Genomic DNA, 19,441 nt, shown 5'->3' with positions numbered 1-19,441 from the left:
ACCCTGCCTACTTGAACAGTACAAAGAAAATGACCTGGCCCGTGTCCAGCTGTTGTTTCTTTTGACATACTTAATTTTCAGGTTGAGGGGATGAAACGCCTAAATCCTAATGGATGTGAGGCTCAACCTGGGAGGGAGCTTATCCAAATGGGGCAAAGAATTTTTTTAAAGGATGTTCAACTGTAACAAGAGACTTGTGAAAGGTTGTCAGCAAAAAAAGCTGGAATATCCTGTGTTTTAAGTCACTCTCAGTTAAAAATCAGGTTGAGTTTGGCATTTTGGGAGATGCTTTTCTTAAGGAAGAAAATCCTACCTCACTTCTTGTACTTAACTATTAAGACGTTTTACCCAGTTGAGTCCATCTTGCCATTATCTTTATTTTAAAATGGAATGTTGGTGAGGCTGCTCAGCTCTCCAGCATGAGGATCTGTCTCAAAGCTTCCTTGCATTCCAGCAGCAAAATGTGTCAGCACAGGAGCAGAGCCACTTCACTTGCAGAACATGTTCTTGCTCTGCATTCACAGGGACCTGCAGGGTCACTGAGTGCATGGTTGCCACCTTGGAAGACTGTTTCACAGTGACCTTTGTGCCTAGTGAGACACCTAGGTAACTAGGTGACAGGATACTCTTCGTTAAAAAAATTAACTCTGGATGACAAGAGAGAGAGAAGGAATATCACCTGTGGCTTTTGGGTAGGTTTAAAGAGGAATTCTTAAATGCATAGGCAGTGTGTCCAGCTTCCAGTCTCAGCATCCATGCTATTGAACTAGTAGATGTCTCAGAAGCAGGTTGAAGACTTTATCCTGAAACTCTTAAGTCCAGGGACAAAGATGCTGCTAAGACTGCTCAAGCTGAAGAGAACTTTTAATTTAATTACTGGAAAATTGAAATGCAAATTACTAATGATCAGAGAGATTTAATTTACTTGAAGACTTGTTAAAGACTGTATATCTGGAACGAGGGCTTCAAAAACCTTTTTGTGTACGAACATAACATACCTTCAACAGGTGGGATGTAGGTCTTGTAAGAGGGATAAAAACCTCTCCTGTAACAAAATACATTATTGTTCAATAGATAAACAGTTAACTGAAGTCTCTTTGGGAAACCCTAGTCAGGAATATTTCTGAATTATTTATATTTTAATTACATCGTTCTGTTTGAGAAGTGCACATTCTTGGCATAATTTTAGTGTACTTCAGGTGCTGTTGGAATAAAGGTTTTCTTTTGGTTTTGGAGTTGTTTAGTTGTGATTTTTTTAATGCATTTATGACCTGTCTTTCTCTTGTCAACTTTGAAAAGTGTAATATCATGCTTTGATGGGGGTAGATAATGAGTTTATTTTTAGAAAGCTTGCAGGACAAGTGCTAAGGCTTATAAATACACACCCTGTTTTGATCTTGGTTTTTAAAGGCTAAATAGTAGTATATTAATATTGAAGCTCTTTTTTTACATCCTAAATTTTTGTTTTGACAAACAGGGAAATCAAAGTTCTGAATCTAATTTTGGGTATACTATTTGCTTAAATAGTTTGCTATACAATTGCTATATGGATTAATTTTTTGTTTCACTTGTTCACAAAACTGAACACCTGGTGGTTTGTTTCCTTCATTATGTATATGAACCTTTGTACTACTTGCTTATCACTATTGATTTTTTTTTTAAAGTTTATTCTTTTTATATGCCTATATATGGAAACAATGTAATGTATTTCTCAGTACAACTATTAATAGCCTCTCTATGTATGCATAATAATTTATTTTAATCTGCACTAACAGAAATATACCTACAGGAATCACAAGTGCACTTGAAAGTTACTGCTTTTTTTTTTTTTTTCCGTTTCTTACAGTTGGTCATTGCTAAATTGCTTCTTAGTTGCCTTATTCACCAATAAATAAATTCTGTGTCAAGATGGTGATTCTGACTGCTCTTAATAATTAAGAAACTTTGAGTAACTCTGTTTTTACGCTAAAAGTAGCAGCTATATGGAAATGTTAATAAGATGTGCTTAAAGATGATTTAGAAAACTTGTAAAATTATAGTTCAGGATTAGTAGATTGGATCTTGCTATGGATGACAGCATCACTGGAATGTGCACAGATTGAAATAGTCTGACTAGCATTATCTGTTGACATGCATGACCCAGGAACAACCTTCATGATCCTGAATTCCCCAAAGTCTTTTGAAACCAAACAAGTCTCTGTGGACTATATCTAGAGATCAAATGTTCTGCCATGTTCTTACTGTTTATTATACCAATGCTGTGCTTCTTGAACTCCTTTCTGAATGTTTTCTTCTACTGTATCCTCTGCTGTATTGTTGTTGGTGTTTCCAACAGCAAATAGTGATGACATCTAATGTCACCCAGAAATTTCAAATTTTTAATCATCACTTCACATACATTCTTGTCCACCCAAATATTTCGGAAGTCTAGGCAGTTTTCTTAATTGCGTTTAAGCACGTTTGTTGGTCTTTTGAGTAGTTACATACAGGTCAGGCCACACATTTACTAAATGCATCCTGAATTACAGCTGGATCAGATTCTAAGTTCAGGAGATCCCTTCTTGGATCTTCACTCGCTTAGCTCTAGCTAAGACATCTTGGGTAGGACCTAGTGTTTACTTGTTGTACAGGGTATAGGTATAATATACACAAGAGTGTAATTATATATGTAATTAATTGTATTTGTACTTCATTGACATAGGTTCTATAACACATCCTTTGTGATCTTCTCAATGATACGCACTAGGCACAAACATGACTGTACTGGTGGTCTAAAGACTTTTCATCCCTTGCTCCCTTACTACACCAACTCCTACTCATCACTCCAACTTTTTTTTATTATTTGTTTCATTTCAGCCTGGCTTGCTTGCACAAGAAATAAGACACTTTAATTATTATTTTTTCAAGCTAAAGGCTTTACTTGGGGGAGTTTAAAATTAAAATCTAACAGATTTATTTTCCAGTAAGATCTTGACAAATCTTTGTAAAGATTACAGTATTTCTTTAAGCTTTTGCAAACATCACTAGGGTTTTTTTTAAAAACATTTTTTTCAGTCTTTAAAGTGAATATATTATAAAGAATGTTTAAAAATTCATCAGATGTAATAATTGTTAGAAGTTAGTCTTATTTCCTATATCCATTTGGTCTATTAAAACACACAATTAAATCTAGAAAATTACAAATGTGAGTCATTAGCTCTGAGGCATGTAACTGCCAGGCAAACAGCCATGACACATCCAGAAGTATTTAAATCACTTTCTGTTAAAAATAGGCATAGTAAAGATGTCACTAAATTTAAAATAAATCTGCTGTAAAATGTAACTCAAGTTAACATGAAATGCCTTGTGAGATTGCTGTTTTAGGGCAACATGAGTGTAGACCCATGGTTAGTAAATGGTCTTACAAAGTGAGTGTTTAATGTACAGAGGCCTAAAGCCTAGTTATTTTAAGATTGCAGCATGCGTTGTCAAGAAACAGTGTTTCCTGGTAGTTATATTACTGTTTTTCTTTCTAGGGGGATGCCAAAAGTCTTCTAGCCTCTGAGAATGTGAGCACTGGCCAGAAGTTGGACTTTTCAGATGCAATGGTACAGCAGAACCTGGATGAAATAAAGGACCAAATTAAGCGGGAAATAAGGAAGGAACTTAAAATCAAGGAGGGAGCAGAGAACCTTAGGAAGGTCACAACGGATAAAAAGAACTTGGCGTATGTGGACAACATCTTGAAAAAATCAAATAAGAAGTTAGAAGACTTGCATCATAAGTTACAGGAGTTGAATGCACACATTGTTGTAACGGATCCAGAAGATGTTGCAGGTACCATAAGTTATTGTGAAATCGGTTTTTCCTCTCAGCTTTTCCTCTTAGCTGTATGTTATTTCACTTGCAAAAATTGCGCTGGGAATGAGCAAATCCATACCTGGTGAGTTTGTTACTTATGTGTGTCTGTTTTGACTCAGAAATAAGTGTCCAGTCCCTTTGAGTTTTAAGTAGTTTTCTGGGGAGTGCTGTATTTCATCGACTATTTGACAATGCTCTAAAGCCTAACTTAACAGGTACCAGTTCTTCACTTTCAGATAGTACTATAGGAAATTATTTTCTCAATCACTGTAGTCTTTCCTAATAGCTTTTCATTGTATAAAAGCAAGTTTCAGTAATACTTCCAGTGATTTTCTCTGAGTTAGGCTGTGGGCATCAGCATTAATGCACCTTATTATTCTAAAGGGGAGGGAAATTATAAATTTTGTACTCTAAAGTTGTTTGGTTTTTTTAAACTTAAATCTGACTTTTAAAAGCTGTTTTTCTGTTGCACAGTTTATCTAACTTATCAAACGTTTTCTTACTGTGACAATGATGTAAGTCTTCAGGCTTTTCCACAAGAAAAGTCTGTCAGTTTAAAGACAACTTGAAATTGTTTTCACAGTATCACAGAGTGGTTGTAATTAATGGTGTTAATTAATACTTTCTGCGGCATGGCAGTGAGTCAGTACTAATTTTGAATGTATTTTTTTAAAATACCAGGCTTGGTATTTTAAGATGGAATGTTGTAAAAGTCAACAGTTCTTTTTCAGTTTTGTGGAATGGGTTGGGAGATAATGCCAGTCTAGTTATTTCACATAGCATAGACTCTTCTTGGCAAAAAGTTAATAAATGTGCACAAGCCATTGAAGGTGTTTGCCTTAAGAATCTTAGGCAGTAGAATAAAAGACTGTATCATCCTTGTGAAGAAAGGTTGGTTACAGTGAGAATTTAGAAGAATACTTTTATGTCAGTAATTCGTACTGTCTGACCCTGTGACATGCTGCAGAAGTGTTGGCCTGCAGAGTCTTCTCTGATTCTCTGTATATTTTTTGCTTTTGGTCTTCATGAGATACAAGGAGCAGAGAGGAGGAACAGCTGGAACCAGTGAGGCAAAGTAGTTGATGCAGCACGAAATGTGAATGGGTACAATAATGTGTGATTCATCTATAGCCATTGGATTTTAGTAGGCATAAAGCATTCTGCTCCAGATCAGCTAAGGTTTATGAAAATCCTCATCAGTGTTGACAGCTGTGTGGCTTTTAAAGAGATAGGAAGAGTGGAAAAAGAAAACTGCATGCAAACTGTTGTAGACTGAATATAAAAATCTGTGAGGATATACATTTCTGAAGTTCATTTAGTAGTGGAACTTGAAAAGTGAACGAGCACAGAATGCTCTTGTTGGAATGCCCCCTTCCAGTGTAGTGTTTTAAAACTATCACAATGAGTTAATGAGCAATATTGTTCTTGTGCATTATTCAGGAAATGCGGGAGACCCTATGAAAGCATTTACTAGTTCTAAAGAGATAGTTTAGGTATAAAGATCTAAATAATGTTGTTTGTATCCTTAGTGCACTTCTAAAAAGGCCAGCAGTGCCCATAGCGTTTGTGAATAACTGTTAGCAGCCAGGCTCCTCTCGCCTTGTGTTCAAATGTCAGAGACTTCATGAAAGGCTCAAGGGACAAAAGATCAAGGTTAATAAACTTACATGCTTCTACCTGCTTTTGATGCATGCTAAACTTCTTAGTATTACATTTTTAGCTTTAATTGCGTTCAAAGTGTTATTGGTAGATAACAGTCTTGCTTGATTATTGAAATATGCAAATAAAAACTTACTAATTGGCTTGAGATTGTTATATGATACTCTTCAGAGAATATAAAGTATTCCTATATAAGACCCATTTTAATAGAATATGTTGTATAATCTAAAACCCAACCCATACAGTCTTGCTTGATTATTGAAATATGCAACTAAAAACTTACTAATTGGCTTGAGATTGTTGTATGATACTCTATAGAGAATATAAAGTATTCCTATATAAGACCCTTTTTAATAGAATATGTTGTATAATCTAAACCCCCAAAAGTAGTCTTTAATTAATTTAATATCTCATTTTACATAAAGGATCTATAAAGACCTACCATCAGATATTAAAATTATTGAGTTTTTTATGTTGTTTGCCTTTTAATTGTCTGTCTTCTTCCTCATTCATGGTCACTTATTCATGGTTGAGGGAGAGCTATCAGTAAATGTTCTGTCTGTCTTGAGATGAATGGGTGTAAGTCACCTGGATGATATTCTGATTTTTAATACTGAAGTCTTAGATTTGACTTAAGGTGTTAGTGACCTTGGCTTTTGCAAAATAAGGTTGGTAATATAAAAATTAGACATGCTAACTGTGTGAGCATTTCTGTGTGAGTGGGTGTATATGTATCTTAGGATCACAGAATGGTTTGGGTTGGAAGGGACCTTAAAGATCATCTAGTTCCAATGCCCCTGCATGGGTAGGGACACCTCCCACTTGATCAGGGTGCTCAAAGTCCCATCCAGCCTGGCCTTGAACACTTCCAGGAAAGGGGCATCCACAACTTCCTTGGGCAACCTGTTTCAACGTCTCACCAGCCTCACACTAATGCATTTCTTCCTAATGTCTAACCTTAATCTGCCCTCTTCCAGGTGTATATATGTATATATATGCTTATATATATACACACATATATACAGAAACACATATACACACACAGAATAGTCAGCAAATACATAGACAACCTTAGAGATCACTGCCACCTGACAGGATACTTCTGTGGAGATGTCACAGGTATCTCAGTTTGGAATTTCTTGCTTTTGCTCAGGATTGGCAACTAAGCATTTAATAACCATTTACTGATGAATATGGGAGCTCCCTGAATAAATGTTTTGCTTTCAGAGGTGAGTATTTTTCAGAGTTACAGCTTTTCACTTCAGCTTGTGTTTGACCTTCTTCTGTCAGTTAATGACAGGTAATTTAAAAGAAAGAAGGAAATACATGGGAAATTGTTAGACTGTGCAGGGTATGAATGCTGCAAATCAATGGTGAATATGGTTCAAGAGCTGTGGGAGTCAAGGTCAGTGTTCTCTTTGTACTTAAATATTTTTTGGAGGTGGTGACACGTTTTCTCTGTTTTCTAGAGTATATTGTGTAGGTTTTTGCAGGTTCTGAGTAGCAAAGTCAGATCCATTGATAAGTAACACTGAGACAATCATTGCCTATGAGATGATGATCCCTTTGACCTGTCAGGCTTGAATGCTGAAGGTTTTTGGACCATTTCTGTTGATTGGTTGAAAGGTTATTTTGGTAAATTTGAAAAGTAATTTAATCTTTCCTTGTTCCTGTATCTAAAAAGTGGGTGTGAACATGCATTAGTAAAGTGCTCCAGATTTAGAACTGAAAAGTGCCATGCAAGCTATCAATAATCTTTCTGTTGCTTGTGCTATCAAGCAGTGACTTGCATTACTTTTTTAACAAACCACTAATTTGTGGTGTAATTTTGTAATCAGCACAGCACAATCGATACATGTTAAAACTCTTACATGTGGTGTTAATTAATCTACTGTAGAAAAATTTATTTTAATAACATTCTACATTAAAAGATGTTTTGATGGTAGTTTGCCTAGAGCTGAAAGCTTTCCATGTTCTTATGCCATAGGAAATTATTTGCACAACTATTTAAAAATTGGTATTAAACTTTAACCAAAAAGTGCAGTTGGCCAAAAAGCTGTGTTACTGAGTGTAAGGGTGAATTTTCACAGTGGATGTATGATTCACAAACAACTTTTAGCATATCATAGGTTTACTGTACAATATAGGGTTCCTGGTGAATCTAGATTTGTTTTAGAAGTGAGACTTTGTACCCAGGTCTGCCCTTATTGTGGACTGTATTAGTCATACTAGGATGCAGAGTTTAAAAATTTGTAGGTGAGCACTTAAAAGTGAGGCAGAGTGCAGCAAGGCAAAATGAGCAGAACAAGCCTAGTGGCCATTGCTGCTGAAAGTCAGAGATTTATTTTCATGTGTAACGTGGGGATGATCACATCAGTCTTGGAGATGAAGAAATTTTGTATCTTGAAAACATGCTTCAGTAGCACAGATTAAATTAACACTCTTTTCACGTGTCTAAAAACTAGCAGTAGAGATTGTGGTTTTTAGTGTGACTCGGTGAGGTGTAAGATTAAAATAGTTTACCTACAGCAAGTCACTGATTTAATTAAGCATATAGTTGATAGGGAGGCTGTGTATAATTGGGAAATTAATTTGTTCCATATAGCTGAAGGATAGGGAGATGAAATGATAGAAAAACCTTTGAGGGAATTGAGGAGACTGGATAAAACATGGAGAACATAAAATCAAAAAGACTGAAGTTCACTCTTCTTCCATTCTCCTCACTAACTTCTAAGCTCTCCACTTTGCATCAAATTTGATTGTAGGGGTCACAAAGAAAATAAACTTCTGTTTAAGAGTATGGCTAGCTGACAGGAGAGTGAGAAAAACTGGGGGGATTTTTTATTTTTGTCCCTCATATTCGTAGGAATTTCATGGTAAATTTTGGGAACCTTCATGTAGAATAACATTATTGAAGCAATTAGAAGCAGTCTCCTGCCACTTAGAAACACAAAATTATTTGGCTTGGAAGGGACCTTAAAGATCATCTAGTTCCAACTCCTCTGCCATGGGCAAGGATACCTTCCACTAGATCAGGCTGGTCAAAGGCCCCATCCAGCCTGGCCTTGAACGCGGCTAGGGGTAGGGCATCCACAGCTTCCCTGGGCAACCTTGTTCCAGTGTCTTGCTACCCTTACAGGAAAGGATTTATTCTAATCTTAATCTACACTCTTTCAGCTTAAAACTGCTCCCCCTTCTCTTATCACTGCATCTCCTTGTACAAAGTCCCTCTCCAGCTTTCCTGTAGGCTCCCTTCAGACACTGAAAGGATGCTACAGGGTCTCCTGGATCCTTCTCTTTTCCAGGCTGAACAACCCCAAGTCTCTCAGCCTGTCTTTATAGGAGAGGTACACCAGCCTTCTGATCATCTTTGTGTCCCTGCTCTGGACTCACTTCAGCAGGTCCATGTCTATTTTACATTGAATGTCTGAACACAGTACTCCAAGTGGGATCTCACAAGGGTGGAGTAGAGGGCAAGAATTGCCTTCCTCAGCCTGCCAGCCACCCTTCTTTTGATGCAGTCCAGGACACTGTTGGCTCTCTGGCTCTCTGGGCTGCCAGCACACATTGCCAACTCTTGTTGAGCTTTTCATCAACCAACAGCCGCAAGTCCTTCTCCTCAGTGCTGCTCTCAATCCATTCTCTGCCCAGGCTTTATTTGTGCTTGGGATTGCTCCAACCCTGGTGCAGGACTTTGAACTTGGCCATGTTGAACTTTATGCGGTTTGCACAGGTCCATTCCCCAAGCCTTTCAAGGTCCTTCTTGGATGGCATGCCTTCCCTCCAGTGTGTTGACTGCACCACACAGCTTGATGTTGCCACAAACCTCCTGAGGGTGCACTCAATGCCACTGTCCATATCATCGACAAAAATGGTAAACAATGACGGATCCAATACCAACCTCTGAGGAACACCACTCGTCACTGATCTCAACATAGACTTTGAGACATTAACTGCAACATTTTGAGTGTGACCATCCAGACAATTTCTTATCCACTGAATACTTTGCACAAGTCCAGGTAGATGACATAGTTTACTCTTCCCTTACCCACCAGGGCTGTAATCCCATTATAAAAGCCCACCAAATTTGTCAGACATGATTAACCCTTAGTAAAGGACACACATTTGGTAGTTAAAATTAGCCATTACTCAACTAAAATTCAATTAAACTTCAGAAGTTTCCTGGAGGTCAGTGCTGAATGTTCTCTGAGTGCCAAATATCCACTGCTGCCTTGGACTTACTAATGGCTTAGTTCAAGTGCTGATGCAACCATCTGACTCCCGGAGAAAAGCCTGATGATGCCTCTTTCTTTCTTCCTTCTCCATCCACCACAGGTATTTCTTTGGATGTGACACTGATGAGGATAACTACAATTAAATATCCTCAAATAAGATTAAAATTAACTATTTACCAAAGGGCACTTGCTGCTAATTGAGTAGCTTAGGGGCACGCTGCAGTACCATCTGGGAACCCAAATTCAAAAAGTTACATGGGATCCTAGATTTCACACTGAGGCTAATGAAGAACTAGCATACCTAGCATCTGGGAAAGAGTCCCTAAAGGAATGAGCAGCAGTCTCAGAGGAGTAGAGTTGTGTCACTACTCAAATAAATAAAATTTAGATGAGAGTTCTGGTAAAAGGCAATTGAAAAGCAAGAAGTGCTTGCTGGTGAGGACTATGCAAAGTGGAAAGGTTTTCAGAAGAGCAAAGATCATTATTAAGGTAAACATTTTGGACTGAAAACTGCCATTGTCCAGACAGTTAAAAAAATAACTAAATAAATAAATAAATCACTATTAACTTATTTTAAGTCTTGTGAATATATTTTCCTGAAAACAGGATATTGCAGGTGCTGGGGCAGAAGTACTGCAGCTCTTCCAGCAGGCTGGATGTGTGCTAACAAGCCACACAAAACTTATTAATCTTAAGCAGCAACATTCATAGTTTTTCAGGAAAAATAACATGCTGGTTACTTGAAGTCAAGTTCACATGAAATACATCTGTAACTTCACTTGATAGTCACTATCAAGAAGGAAATGCCTTGGGGTACTAATCCATACCCCAGCAAAGCTCTTGCTGTCCTGTGCAAAGTCGGACTTGAATGCAACCAAAATGGAAAATCCTTATTGACCAGCAAATGTGGCAAACTGGAGAATCTATTTTCCTCAGTCCCTACGTACCTACTTGAGTGAAATATCCATTTGGTATGAGTTCTTAACTCTGGTTTAACTTAAGCATATACATAAATCTCATTGATGGCAATTATCTGGAAGAATGTTTTACTTACATGTATTATGAAGGTGATTAAATGTGTCCAGTCTGTGTAGTGCTTTACACAAATAGATCAGAGATAAGTAGCCATACCAAAGTGATTACAACCTCACTAGACATATCAAAGGGAGAGGGGAAACAGCTAATACAGATGGTACTTGTGCTGCTGCTAAGTTTGTCAGCGCTTTCCATAGTACGACCACTTTGTCTGGCTGACTCAAAACTTTAATCTGAATTCTTCAATAAGAAGCTTCCTCAGGCTGCTTACTGAATTATAGCGGGATTTGGGGGGAGGAGGAGGCACTTGGAAGCCATTTCTAAAAAAGCTATTGGTAAGTTATTTTTTTTTCTTAAAACAAAAACAAAAACAAGTCTGTGTTAAGAAACTATATTGTTCCGTATTCTGGAGTTTAGTGAGCAGCTATTATGCCTAAAAGCAAAAAATAATTTCTTCTTAGCAATTAGTCCATACTGCAGAAAAGTTTCCTTTGCTGCTGGTTGCTAACATGCAGTAGAACCATTACGCTAAATGGCAGAGGGGAGTTTAAATCCACAACTGCAGAACAACTCGTGATGTGACCCAGGTAAGTGATGTGGTTACGCCTTCACAGTGTAGACGCATGAAGGGAGATAATAACAGCTGCCTGGGCAACCTGAACCCTGGTATCTTTAATTAGTCCTTGACTTGCAACTTGAGTGTTATTTTAATGCAAAGGGAAGACTGCATGTGTGCATCCTTAAAAGCTGTGAAAGCAGGCTTGAGGAGCATCATAGTCTTCCCCGGAATCATCAGAGTGCTGGAATTGTGTAAGTGGCAAAGGCCTGCATCATAAATCTGAAGTTAGTAAATATTCATTTATGCGAGTAATCTACCTTACAGGGAGACTTGACACTGTGACTTTCAACTTTCACATTTGTTCTAATTTTTTAGTAGATTATTAGGTGAGGATTAGTTGAATGGGAAGACATAAATGAGAGGAAAGCATGTTGTTAATCTTCATTTTATTAATAATAGATTTAAGGTAAAGCTGTTCAAGTGCAGTGTTTCACAGAGAAACCAAGCCAAAACATTGAGGAAAGGATGAACGACAAAACAGATGAGGAATAGCACAGATTTATTTCTTCTTTTTTTGAAATATCTGGTATTTTCTGTACTGTCTTTAAGTAGTGAGGATGCAGCACGAGTCTTAAAGTGTCTTGAAGTGAAGACTGAATTAGCAGAGGAAGTGAAAACTTCTCCTTACATGAAATCTGTATGTATCTTCATAAAAGATTGCAATTTAAGAGGAAGCTAGACAGCAAACTTGAAAGTAAAATGTATTTAATCTCCAAAACTAGTTATCAGAAGCATCTATGGAAGAAATGGCAGATAAGACACCTCTTTCTCAGGACGCCTGATAACTAATCATTTGTAAGTTACTAGTGCAATGCCTGTGTTTTCTAATAATTGAGGATTTCAAGAATTTGATCCGTCATCCTAGTTTTAATTCAAGGAAAATTAATTAAGATTGGAAAAAAAGACTGTACTGTTCTTATCATGTAAATATGATCTTCCAAGACACCATCAAATGTTATTTGCTGTAGCAAAGGTATTCTTTCAGTTGTTAGGGTAATACAAACCAACAACAACAAGAAAATTATTACAGTAGACATAATTTATGGTCTTACCAAAAGTTTGAAAGAGAAATCATTTGGTCTGTTAGTGGAGATAATTTGGTCTGTTAGTGGCTAAAAGGACTGTTGTGTTGGAAATGCTTAAGCACTAAGAAATAGCCGAGTGGCCATTTACTTGCAGTTTGCTAATGGTTCATGTTGCAGAAGCTGAAACACGAACCAATGATTATTAGACTTGTCTGGACGAAGATAGAAAAGTTAGAGTTTGACTGTATCATTTGATTGATAAAGCTAACTTGCATTCCATTAAATTAATCCAGCATGATGGAAGATCTAAAGATGGTAATATTGACAAAAAAGCTTTATCCTTCCCGCAGATCAATTGTTTAATAACCTGTCTGCCTCTATATCCAATTATCCCAGCATTCTGTTAGGATTCCAGAGCAAAATCACTTATGACTTCAGGAAAAGGCTCATTTTATCTCTTCTTAGTATTGACATAAACTGCATCTGCAGCATTCACTCTAGAATTGATGAGGATATACTTTGTATCTGCTTTTCAACCATGCTCTTCAGTATTAAATATTATTGTCCAAGTTTGTTTTTAAAACACTTAGACTTAAAATGAGGTATGTAACAAAGCTTAATAGAAAACTGTATTTGTAATTGACTCAAGACATTCCAGAAGAAATATATCTCTTTTGAAATGAAAGCAGACCTAGCTGCAGACCTGCCTATTTTGCCACTCCCAGCAGTGATTCAAGTGAATCAGGACACGTGTAGGAGTCACTCTGCTTTCGTGAGGCTTTTCATGCTAAGGCGCATTTGCAGTGCTGCTGCAAAGCAGCTCTGGACAGGAGGGTCAGTCTTAGGTATCAAGTAAGATGGTCCATCTTTGTTTAATTTCTGCCTTAATAGAATGGAAAAGTTTAGGATGTTTTTGGGAGGAGGGGTTCATATATATATATTTTTCTTTTTTTTTAATGGAGTTTGTGTGTTTTTTTTCTTTTCTGCACACATTACATCTCACCTTTAATTCACAGATTGTCCTCGGACTCCTGATACTCCAAATAGCGATCCTCGTTTTTCTGCTAATAACAGATTGATGGCCTTAAAGAAGCAACTGGATATAGAACTGAAGGTAAAACAGGGAGCAGAAAATATGATACAAATGTACTCCAATGGCTCTTCGAAGGTAAGGCTTTGGAATGCTTAGAACATGAAATTATTGTGGGTTTTCATATTGCTGTAGTACAATATGGAAATTGCATACTGTTTTATGTTTTTTTTTAGTTTGGGGTATATTTTTGTTTAGTAGTTATCTCAAATCTGTTACAAATTACTATATCAATTTTTGTTGCGGTTTTGATTCCCACTCAAGCGATTGTTTTATCAATTTGTCCACATGCAGTTCAACCTAAGTAACAAATCCACCTTACTAAATTTAGTACATCTAGTAATCTTTGAATGTGTGTGACTCACTTAGCAGCAAAGCTTGGTACGACACTGACTGGTGTTTGATGCTTTTTCTAACTCCACTAAAAAAAAGTAAATCCATTAGTTTAAAGTTGTAATGTGCACAAAAGGTGGCCCATTATGTTTCTGAAATGGTCACCTAATTTTAGTTGGCAGTAAAAAGATTTATACCTAATATTTGTTTTAATAAGATGTATGTAGTGTCCTGATAGAGTTGTTATAATCTGCACTAGAACACATGCACATAAAATACATATAAAAATACCATGCCATTTTTTTTTTTACATAAATATGGTTTTCTAGAGGTAGCATCTGATAGCATCAAACTGAAATTAAAAATAAAGCCACACTTATTTCTAAATCTGAATTTTAAACACACGTTTACTTGCACTCACTGTCTTGATAGCTCCAGAAGTTCTTCAAGGAGAGAGCATGAGGACTGGTTCCTAACCCCTAGATGGGTTTGCCTTCTTACATAATCCTAACTATGTAATAAAATTCATTGTACACTAAGAATCCCATAATACAACTGAAAGACAAACCATACCTTTTAAATGAAGAGGAAAAAAAAACAACAAAAAAACCACAAAAGAAACAAAACCCAACAACAACAAAACCCCAACAAAATCAAAGCATATTTTATAAGGGACTCAGTTTGCAAATGAAACAAAGGGGGGGAGGAGTCCTCTAGTTACCTAACCCTTCACCCTTCATTAGTTACTCATTACCTGTTCTTCCCATTTACTTTTACTAAATCACTAAGGAGGTGAATTTCCAAACTAAGGGGAAACACAAGCATAGATCTAACAAATAGTATGTAGTAGCTTGGTTGGATGTTTCTGTATCCTGACAATAGTAAATTCAAATTGAAGTGTTTTAAGTTCTTAACTCACTGATTTAGCACATGGCTAGGTGAGTACACTTCTGAAAAAGAAGTGTTTCACTCAAGAGCAGACATCTGTGAATTGTGTTGCTACCTCTTAGAATTTATTCTAACCAGAAAGCATTGGAAAGGAACTTGATGTTTCTGAGTGAATTTCTGCTAGGGACTGGTAGAGAGGCAGATTAAGTTTTATGTGCCTACTGTATGACTTTCTTACAACTTGCAAAAATTATAGGGAAAGCTGCTCACTCCCAGAAAAATTAGTTTAGACTAGATGGACCATAGCTGCCATCAGCTCATTCTGTCCCAGCAGCACTTCTGTTGAACCAGCTGGTGCTTTGGTAGCCATTTCTGAAATTGACCTGTAACCTACTAGCCTGGGGCAGAAGGAAGAAATATCTGGAGTGCACTTTATGACTAAGGGCCTGGGAATGCTGTCCATGCACCACAGTCCCTCAGCTCCTGGGAACCCTGGAGTCTGCATCCTCTGGGACCATGTACTTAGCATCAGGTACACTTAAAAATAATAATCAGGTGACCCAAGTGGATCAAAAGGCTTATATTAATTATGTACCTAATAAACCCTCAGTAAGTAACCTTATAACAGCCTGAAAAATCTTTAACTAAACACTCAGACTATAATATTAGACATTGCTAGCAGGCTTTGATCAGGCTAGGCAGATAGGATAAATTCTGGTTTGCTATATGATAGAGACATGTAATTAAAATTTATGATTGAATCTTGTATTTGCAATTGGTAAATCCTTAAATATGCCTACCAGATTGGGTATATATATTAACTGAGCTGGGGAGAGCAAGCTAGAAAACACAAAAGCACTGCCAGCTGCTTCAACAAACAGGACAGAAATGGTGCGTATTCATTCTCTTATGTTCTTAATACTCAGTAGTGAGTTGATCTGGCAAGGTTTAACTGTAGGCTTGAGCATGGTGATTATGTTTTAAAGGGCAGAGCTTAAAACAACTCCAGTGTCTGTACAAAGTGGGCAAAAGGGGCAAAAAATTCCCAGTTTAAATCTTAACTCTGGTAATCCAGTAATTCTTCAAAATTAGTTGCAAGACCCTCTTTAAAACATATTAAACTATTTTGTGACCTTTTTCCAAGTATACTGTATGATCCAATTTCAAATTTGTTGTATTATTTTCAGACCTAAACTTAATTAAGGGAGATAATAATTTGTTTCTTACAAGGGAAAAAGCCATCTGTTAATTGTAATAAACTCATCATCTCCTTTGAAAGTTTTCTTTGTATTTACTCTGCTTGCTTCAGTAGCATTTAACTCATTTGGATTTAGGTGTTTCTGAGATACTGATGATCTTTCCTTGGACTTGTGTGAATTCTCTGAGATCTCATGACAGCTTTGCAGATCAGTTTTACAAGCACTGTCAGTTCTTCCATACTCAGGAGATGCCTTCAAATACTTTGTATTCAGCCTCCATCACTGACGGAGCTGCTGAGTATAACAGACCCATTTTGATTCTGAAGATGGGATTTTCTGTCTCTTAAAAATATAAGGATATCTCTATAATCCTGAATTACTTACACATTGAAGGGCTCATGTTCCCCCTGAGCTAGCAAATCCATTGCATAAGAGGATATGAGGGACAATCAAATGCAACAAGATCAAAAACAAGATAAAAGTGAAGATACAGACAAAGAAACACAGCATATTTATATATCAGAGTGCTGCATGACTAAGGTTTAATACAGGATTCTAGAGTTGCTTGTAATCTGTTACTTAGATTGTATACTCTGCTGTACACAGTGGTTATTTCAAAATAGGACATTTGTATTTGAGAGGTGTTAATTTAGGAAATTCCAATGTAGTTATTAAATAACTGGATAGTTAACATGGAATCTTAAAATATGAAAACTAGTGGTATCTCTCTGAAATGTTGATCTATACTAAAACTTAAACCCAAGTGTTCTGAGACTCATGGTCTGCAGAGTAGGCATAATTCCTCTGCATGTAGCCAAAGCTTTTTCATGTGTGTATCTGTGTATCTACCCTGCAAAACATAGGGTAGCATTAAAATATCTGAGGCACAAGGTCCTGGTGGCCCTCTATGAAGGTAAATTTCTCTCTCCTCCGTATACTGATCTTTCTCACAATATACTTCATGGTTCCAGTATTTCTAGCTCTGGGTATCTGTGCTACACTGACATTCTTTGTCTTAGTTGTGTCAAGGGAAAGAATTGAATTTCTTTAACTTCTTAAATAATTGATAACTTAATTATAAAATTAAAAATATAAGTATAAACCATGTCTATGGGAAAGTAACTTATTAATGAGGTTATAAAGCAGATACAGAATGAATTAACCAAAATACCCTTTGGGCTATAACAAGTGTGATGCTCATCTGTGCTGACTACTATTAATTACTGTGATTTATTGGCACTGTACAGAAAGGACAAATAGACTGCCTTAAATATTCTCATACCCCTTTTTTTGTTCTTCTTGCAAGTCAGATCACCTTTTTACCTGATAATTCCTTGAACACATAGAGAGAGAGCCATGCTGCAGCCATAGGAGCACATGCAGAGTTCCATATCAAAGAACCATTAGATAATCCATTGTAAGACAGATCTCTAGTAGATGGAGGACAAAAAATGATATACCTGAGAAATGTGTGGATGGCTGTCTGTGCTCCTGACAGTGAAACGGTCTTATCAATTAGTTTGAAAGATCATCTTCAGAAATGTTTTCTCTAAAATGCTTCTACTGTTCTTGCTTTTGAAAACAGAAATTGGCTAGCTTAGTTTACTTAGATGAAAAGTACTGTACTTCTAAGTTGCTGATGAAGTAGCTAATGAAGTAACCCTCATCTATTATGTATTTATGGATAAAAAAGTCTTTAGCTTTGATTTGTTCAGAAAAACATACTGCAGATTTATTTATAATGTGCTATGTAAGCTAACTTCATATTTTTAAAGTCAAGATTGAGTATCAGCTCAAGTGAATTGGTACAATGATTTTCATATGGCTTTAGTCTACCAAGTTTGTCTATTGAAATTGAAAGTTCTCATCATACAGTAAATTTGAATCATTCTACATAGGGTGGAGGGATTTTGCATTTAGTATCTTGTTCTTTCTTTAGTATCAGCTTACAAGATGTTAATCTACAGATGTAATGTTGCTAGATCATGCCTCCTGTATTGAGTTTTAAACAAATACAGTTTCCATGGGAGTGGTTTGTAGTGTTAATCAGCCAGACTATGCCTTTATCCTAACTTAATTTCCATTAATATCCTAGTGTGGTTACTTGAAAGGGTGTGCTATACCAAATGAACTACATGGATTTAGTTCTAGTTCCTAACCCATGTGGTCTTTGAAGATTTCAATGCATTTTGTTCCATGAAGAGTTTATGATTTTAACTTGTTTGTGTTAATAGGATCGAAAACTTCTCGCTACAGCTCAGCAGATGCTCCAGGACAGCAAGACAAAAATTGAAGTTATAAGGATGCAGATTCTTCAGGCAGTCCAGACGAATGAATTGGCTTTTGATAATGGTGATGGAGTAGAAAGGAAATATGAATCCTTAATGCCATGTAGATGTGTACCCATATGCACACAAAGTTAACCATAAGTTTCGCGCAGGAATGTTAGACAAAACTTGCATGAACTGAAAATAATTGGAGACTAGGCACACTGTTGTGTGTGTTGGCATGCCAAGTACATCTGACTTGGAGAAAAATACCTTAAGCTCAATGAAGAGAAATGCAATCTCTCTTAATCTTTTTTTATAAGTTACATAGTCCATTTTTGCTTTGTGGTCTTCATTCTCTCTTCATGCGTGCTTTTTTTTATCTTGAATTAGAAATTTTCTTTAAAGCATATAATCTTTTCACTATCCTAAAAAAAGATACATATATATATATATATGTATATATCTGGTGCAGGTACGAAGCCTGTTTGTCATACTGTAATAGCTTGATCTTACTGTTACTAATGGGAGCAAAAATGGAGGCAATTTTTTGTTGTTGTGGGTATTCAGGCTAGATTAAGTAGTAAACAACTATTTTTAAAATGGAAAAAAAAAGTGGTTTTTAAAACCACCTGACTCAAAACACTCATGTTGCATTTCAGAAGTAGTTTTAAACTTCAATTTCTTCAGAAATCTTTAAATAAATGTAAAAAATTACCCCCAAGCTGTAATAGCATGAGTGTACTACAAAATAATGGGCATATTGGTACATCTCTTAAGTCTTTGACTTTATTTTTGTGCACTTCTAAGTATTGAAACTGTATTATGATGCTCATAATCAGGGCCTGGATTATCTGCTAGATAATGAAAAAACTTGTGTGTGTGTTGCATTTTGTTTTGTGGAGTGTGGTGGGGCTGCTTTTGGTTGGTTGTAGGCTTGTGACACTTCTGGCTTTTTTTAACACCTCATCTTCGCATCCAGGTTATGTATGTGATTTGTTCAAAACAAAAGAAAAGGTATTCAAGCAAAGAAGGGCTTTCAAATGCCTTTTTATGTTCCTGCTACTCTTAGAGCTTTAAACAGAAACAAATATATCCAGGAAACTTCCTAATTCTGTTTAGGAAATTAAACACAGTAAGAAGTGGGCATTAGAACGTTAACACAAACCATTTGAGGGAAGGCAGCATGTGGGACCTCCTACATTCTTTATGCTGGTAGAAGCCGGATTCCCTGGGATTTCATGCGAAGGA

The 19,441-nt window shown here is 36.6% G+C and overlaps 1 protein-coding gene across 3 annotated transcripts in view; it reads left to right on the top strand.

Annotated features, from left to right (window-relative positions):
* Nucleotides 1-19,441, top strand: part of PKN2 (protein kinase N2) — a 72,668-nt gene that overhangs the window by 20,996 nt on the left and 32,231 nt on the right. For all 3 annotated transcript variants that reach the window (XM_051624314.1, XM_051624313.1, XM_051624315.1), the window contains exons 2-4: nt 3,516-3,816; nt 13,430-13,581; nt 18,158-18,275. In XM_051624314.1, coding sequence (XP_051480274.1) covers nt 3,516-3,816; nt 13,430-13,581; nt 18,158-18,275 — 571 coding nt within the window. The remainder of the gene's footprint in view (nt 1-3,515; nt 3,817-13,429; nt 13,582-18,157; nt 18,276-19,441) is intronic.

The sequence above is a fragment of the Apus apus genome, chromosome 7 (assembly GCF_020740795.1).
Source record: "Apus apus isolate bApuApu2 chromosome 7, bApuApu2.pri.cur, whole genome shotgun sequence".
NCBI classification, from domain to species: domain Eukaryota; kingdom Metazoa; phylum Chordata; class Aves; order Apodiformes; family Apodidae; genus Apus; species Apus apus.
Note: the sequence above shows the minus strand (reverse complement) of the source record. Positions and strands in the feature narration are given on the sequence as shown.